This window comes from Delphinus delphis, chromosome 1, assembly GCF_949987515.2.
Source record: "Delphinus delphis chromosome 1, mDelDel1.2, whole genome shotgun sequence".
In the NCBI taxonomy this organism is placed as follows: Eukaryota; Metazoa; Chordata; class Mammalia; order Artiodactyla; family Delphinidae; genus Delphinus; species Delphinus delphis.
In genome coordinates this window covers 101,802,819-101,808,818 of record NC_082683.1, presented here as the reverse complement: position 1 = coordinate 101,808,818, position 6,000 = coordinate 101,802,819, and the positions used below count along the sequence as shown (strand labels likewise).

The 6,000-nt window shown below is 51.5% G+C and overlaps 1 protein-coding gene across 2 annotated transcripts in view; it reads right to left on the bottom strand.

The window, feature by feature from the left end:
* Positions 1-1,550: 1,550 nt before the first annotated feature.
* Positions 1,551-6,000, bottom strand: part of MAB21L3 (mab-21 like 3) — a 39,240-nt gene continuing 34,790 nt past the window's right edge. The window contains exon 7 of one of the 2 annotated variants that reach the window (XM_060027763.1): positions 1,551-2,235. In XM_060027763.1, the coding sequence (XP_059883746.1) occupies positions 2,140-2,235 (96 nt within the window). In that variant the 3' untranslated portion in view covers positions 1,551-2,139. The remainder of the gene's footprint in view (positions 2,236-6,000) is intronic. The other variant, XR_009521633.1, reaches the window with a different exon arrangement.

The window sequence follows — 6,000 nt, the reverse complement described above, 5'->3', positions numbered from 1 at the left end:
AAGCCTTCCACTCTTTAAATGCCTGCTCTCCATGCGGTTTCTTTTCATCTTATGATTTTCTTTCCTACAGTGAGGGTAAGGTATTCTACCGTGTTCCAAGGAAGCAGCGGGAGGTGTGAGTGGAGGAGCGAGAATGAAGATTGCCACGGTATTCCATCCTATCAATATTTTCTCTAATTCCCTGCAACTTCATTAAACCCCTTCTCTTAGAGATCCTCCCTCTACTCCTCACCCCCACCCTCCTCAAAAAGCATGTGAGTTAAGGGCAGAGGAGAGAGCAGGACCTGGGGAGGCACACCCCCTGGGGTCCTGTTGATGGAGGTGGTCCGAAGAGGAGTGGGTTATGTGCCAGAAACACACCAATGAGAAGCGTGCTAACAAGCGATTGTATTTTTTTTTTGTATATCTCTCCCCTTCTTTCAATTCAATTAGTATTTATCAAATATCAAGAGAGGTATTTGATACAAGTAATTGCATATATCCCTTCTTCATCAGAGAAGTAGGTCTTACTGGCCAAAAGCCATTTTCAAAGGACTTAATTTTAAAATGGAATCACAGCTCAAGGCTCTGCAGGAAATTTTGCCAAAATGCTAGAACCCATCAGGAAACTCTGGACAAGCAAGGGGCCGGTTTATTTCCCAGTGGTCACCCTATTGAAATCACATCTTGCTGGAGTGATACAGTACATCAGGCTTGATTCTGCCAGCATCCCGAGGCTGAGTCATTCCCTACCATTCCAACCTCACGGGAGTTAAGTCTGGCATGGGGGCTGCAGGGATGAGAGCATTCTGGAAGGCACAGAAGATGTAAAACTGAGTCTGAGGCTACGTTGGAAGGGAGCAGTAGGCTAAGGGAGGAGTTTGCAGGGTCTTTGTAACCTGTGCTTTGTGAGCAGAGGGTACGGGCGAGCCATATTTCATATACCAGCACTAGCAAATCACAGCAAAGGGCAAGAGATGACTTCCCCTTGTTTTTTGGGAGCATGAGGCACGGGGACATGCTTTTTAGGGAAGCCAATTGTGTGGCTCCCGTGCTTGAAGCAACAAATCCTAATGCTGGAGGAGGCACAACCCTAGGAGGACATGTTTTAAGGACGAGTAAGAGAGAACCCAATTGCTTCTCAGGCAGCCTGAGGTTATCCTGGGAACCCAGGACTCTTTCTTCCTTAAGAATCAAGAATGGTAGATTTAGGGGACTGCCTGGTGCTCAGTGGTTAGGACCCTGCACTTTTACTGGGTTCAATCTCTGACTGGGGAACTAAGTTGATCCCGCAAGGTGGGGTCGGAAAAAAAAAAAAAAAGGTAGATTTAGAAATAATATTTTAAAATATCCCTATATCCAGAAGCTTTCTTCTTTGGGGGGCAGATAGCCTGCCTTAGTGTTCTGCAAAGAAAGCCAGTACAAGGCCCTAGAATAATCCTGAATTAATTTCAAGATTATGGGGTACTTTAGTTTAAGAAGCAATTTCTCACATGCTGCCTTATTTGATTTTCCATTTCTGTGAGGCAGGTTTTATGATCCCCTTTTGAGGAAGCTAAGGGTCCGCGGGATTAAGGAACTTGCTCGAAACTCTCCAGAGTCACGTGGTGAGGCAGGGACGAAATCCTGGGTTTGTACAGCACCCTTGCCCTGCCCTATGTCGCCTCTCCTACCTGGAGTGAGGTTCTCTCAGCGAAAGCCATCTCTAGGGATTGCAAAGATGACAAATGCAAGATAAGAACATACTGTGAATTTAACAAATACAGCTCCACTGCTGGCTAGGCGTATTTGTTCAATGTTTTCCAAATCCCTGTCTTCTTTCCTCCCTTCCTTTCTTCCTGTCCTCCCTTCCTTCTTTCCTTCCTTTCACAAACACACACGGAGGGGCCACTACACAGAAGGGATGACGTTGGCATCCTGGAAGTTCCAAAGAGAAGTGAGACTCAGATTCTTCCTTCAGAGGGTTTACCAGGTAGTGTTTGATGACAACTAAGCACGTTACAAGTAGACTGTAATCAGGGCCGGTGACTCCAAGAGTTCCCCCACCGTACTTATTAGAATCGATCATTTTCTTGTCTGTTTGCTTGTGTGTGTTCTGTCACCCTCAACAGTAAGCTCCCTGGGAGCAGAAACTCACCTACCTCATTCGCCCCCAAATTCTCAGTGCCCAGAACAGAACTTGGGGCACAGCTGATCCTCAGTAAATACTTGCTGACTGAATGAATCCAGGAGAAATTGATCCTTCATGGGGGCCTCCTAGAAAGTTTCAAGGAAAACATAGTATTTGCACTGGGCCTTGATGAAGAGGTCGTTTTTATAGGCAGGTACGGGAGTTGTCCGTGTTCCAGACAGAACAGGAAGAGCGTGGGGACGATGAACAGTAGGCTGGGTGAGGGACGCGAAGTTTGGCTGAAGCAAAGGGGGCGTGCGAAGGGGGCATTAGGTTGGGCCTACATGGGGGGGGCAGGTGGTAGTTTGTTCACTTGGCCACAGGAAACCATTCAAGTGTCTGTAGTGGGGAGAGGCTGGCTAGAGCCGGAGACTAGTGTAGTGATCCAGTAGTGACACTTCCTATGGGTGGAGTGAAAGTGAGAGAGTGAAAGCAGGGGCGCTGTTGAGGGTGCGAGGGCAGTAGTGAGAGCTCCTGTGACAGGTAACAAGGGCCTGAACTGGGTAGAAGTCGTGAGACTATGCAGAAGAGGGGCACGTCACATAAGACAGCCTGTTCAGGTCTCAGCAACTGAAGGAATTACGGAAGCTGAAGGACAGCAAGTTTGCAAAGATGGTTTTGAGGTGCCCAGCTCCCGGGCCAGGAAGAGAAAAGGGGAAGTCAGAGGAGTTAGGCTGAGAAGAGGGGCAGAAGGGAGGGACGTGTCTGCTTGGGGCATCTGAAGATGGAGGGCCCACTGGGATGTCTAGTGAGAATGTCCAGTCAGCTGTCAGAATGTTAGAGATATGGGTATGGCCGACAAGCCCTCTAATCACTGAGCCAAAAATAGTCAACGGAACAGAGCTGGGGGAGCCTTTGACGGCAGCCTGCAGGATTACGGGCTGCAGAGAACTGGCCTTGGAAGGGACCTTGGAGCTCACTCCTCCTCTGTACAGAAGGGGAATCTGAGGTCTAGAGGGGTTGGGTGACTTGCCCAAGGTCACACAGCCAATCTGCCTACCGAATTCTTACAGGAGGTCAATGAACTTTAAGGTGATTGAAATGTTAAAATAGAACAGTCCCTAGCTTGCATCTCTCTAAGTGCAAAGCTGATTAGGGTACGTAGTAAGGAAATGATCTCTTTTGGTAAACGTAGCTGCCACCCAGATAAGAGCAAGCTCCTAAAGGAATCAGCTGCAGGATGGGTGGTGACTTGGATTTTATTCGTTTTTTGTTTCTGGTATGCTTTGTCTCCTAGGGTCTGCCACATATAGCACTGCCCCCTCCCCCCAGGGCCACAGCTATAGATGATCAACTTATTCTGAGTCCTGAATTCATAACCTCTCACTGAGAAAACGTTTCCAAACTCCTGGGAGATGGAGGGCAAGGAAGAAAACCAAGCTTTGTCCTGAACCCCAAATTCCTTTCTTCCTCATTGCAAGGACATTGGTCCAATTACAAACTCCAGGATTTTTAAGAAAAGCAAACAAAAGCGCAACCACATGGCAAAGATCATCTGGCCTGTGGAGAGAGTGAATGATTAACTCCTGCGAAAGTGAGTTTTGAGGATTTTTTTATAGCGTTCAAAGGTGCTGTTTAGAAAATTTTAGCCCAGGGCAACATTGTAAGAACAGCTCTCTCTCCCTCTCGCATTCTCATGCCATGTGCTCCACCCATCCCCCCTTCCCTGAGGACCTTGAACCCTGTCCATGTGAGGAATGTCCTATGTCCAGAGCAGAGGGTGTGGGTCCCTTCCTGCCAGGCCCCTCTCCCTTGGTTCCTGCAGGCTGGTTTGGCTGCAGAGCCAGCAGGAAGGGCAGAGCCTTCCACTTGGAACCCAGGTCCTAGTCTGCTTTGCTCCACGTGTCTCTACTGTCACCTACACTGTGAGAAATTCATTAGGCCAAGTGCACAAAACATGGCCCTGTTCACCTCCAGCAGGGTGACCTTGGGGGAATTTCTCTGACTCCCTCGGCCTCCATTCAGCTCATCAGCAAAATGGGTTGATGATGCCTACCTACCTCAAAGAGCTATTGAGGGGATTAAATGAGAGAAAGCATAAAACACTCAGCAAATGTGCCCGGCACGATGGAAGTGTCCACATGCCTTGTTGGACGTCCTTTCCTTTCCGATCCTGGAACATTCACCCTCTCCTCAACCCTCCTACCGGGACGCCTCTGGGCTTCTACTTTTCCCTCGCGTTTTCCTACAGGCATTATCTAAGGAAAAGGGGACCACAGGAGCGCGGCAACTTTCTTCCCTCTCCCGTGGCCGCTTCAACCTTGCAGGGAAGGCGGGCGAGCGACCTACAGCAGCACAGATAGGTCTGTGCTGGAGTGGCCATGCCTCTCCTCGTGCAATAAACACTCCCCACTGCAAAGAGGGGCCCAGGGAGCACGGCCCGCCCTGTGGATCGGAACAGCCTTGCTGGGCACTGGGTAAGCTGTGGATGCAGGGCCCGGCTGGGGCCGCTGGGAGCGGGTGCTGCAAGCTCCCGACAGCTGGAGAGGGCCGAGCGGCGCCGAGGTCCGCAGTGTCCCGGTCTAGTCCCCGCGGCCGGCTGGCTCTGGGAGGGCGGAATTTCCCCAGGTTCGGAGCTGCGGAGGCGGGTCCGCTGGAGGGAGCCGCGGGCGCCCCCTGCTGCCCTGCACCGCAGCGCCACGGCCGCCCCGCCCCATAGATCCCGTCCTTTTAATCACCCACCCCACCCGCCCGTCCCCAGTCCCCCGCCCCCCACCCCCTGCAGCCCAGCCCGCGGAGGGTTTTACCAGATCCGCCCTGCGCAGAGCCGAGGGTGCCCGCTTCCACCCTCTTTCCTTCTCGTCCTTACTCCTTCAAGAGCCCAAGTCCTGGGTACCAAGGGCACCAGTCACTAATGGTAGCCCCTGGCCACAGTCAAGGGCAGGGAGCATTCTTGATGCCCCTCGCATCTCACTGTGTGGGCAAACATCCCGGAAGGAGGCAGGAGAGAAGAAAGCGCAAGAGGAGAGGAGGGGCCCCGCCTGAGCGGCTGTGGCGATGGGGATAAGCGCAGGGCAGGAGCCAGAGCTCAGCTCCCTTTGACCCCTGCCACCACCCCTGCCCCAGCAAATGTCCCCAGCTGTGCCTTTCTCTCCTAGGGCAGCCTGGCTTGCTCGGCTGGTCTCCCAGGTCTCAAACGACGCGTTGGGGCACTCCCTAGCGAGCACGCAATATCCTGGGTGCTGGACCCAATACCCTAATATCCCTTTGTGCCCTGAAGAGGGAAGTGACATTTCACGTGATCACGAAGGGTTCTGCATTAGGTTGTCCAGGCGTTTCGTTCATTTACAACCACATTCTCTCCCACAGGAGCACTCTCACTGGTCTTTTGCACCAGTGTTCAAGGAGTAGGTCCTGACCAGAGAGTCACAGGTTACAACGTCCAAGCACAGAAGATGTTAAGTTCACAGAAGAAGTCACACAGCCAAAAATAAAGCTGGCTGAATGAGCGGAAATGCATGGTCTAGACTCGGAGACTTTCTGCCACTATTATTCGTAGCCACGCTTGGCAGGAAGGGAGGGTGAGGGCCTGAGGGCCTTTGTTTAATGCAAAGTGTGTGTGGGGCTTACAGTCACAAAACACATGTGTTGGATGCTGGCTGACTAGCTGTATCTGGCAAACACTCTACAACAAATATGTGCCCGTATCCCCACTGGCGGTGGAGGGAGGCTGAGATGCCACCGTCGCGTCTGCAGCATAAGTGCGCATCCTGGCTTTGCCGCACCACTGCTGTGCTCTGCAACGAGAGAGGAACCAGGCCCTTCCTGGAAAAAGGCTTCTGGAGCCAGAGGTAATTCCTCTTTCTCTAAATCTAAAGATGTGATTCTTCAACCCCTCAAAATGTTACTTT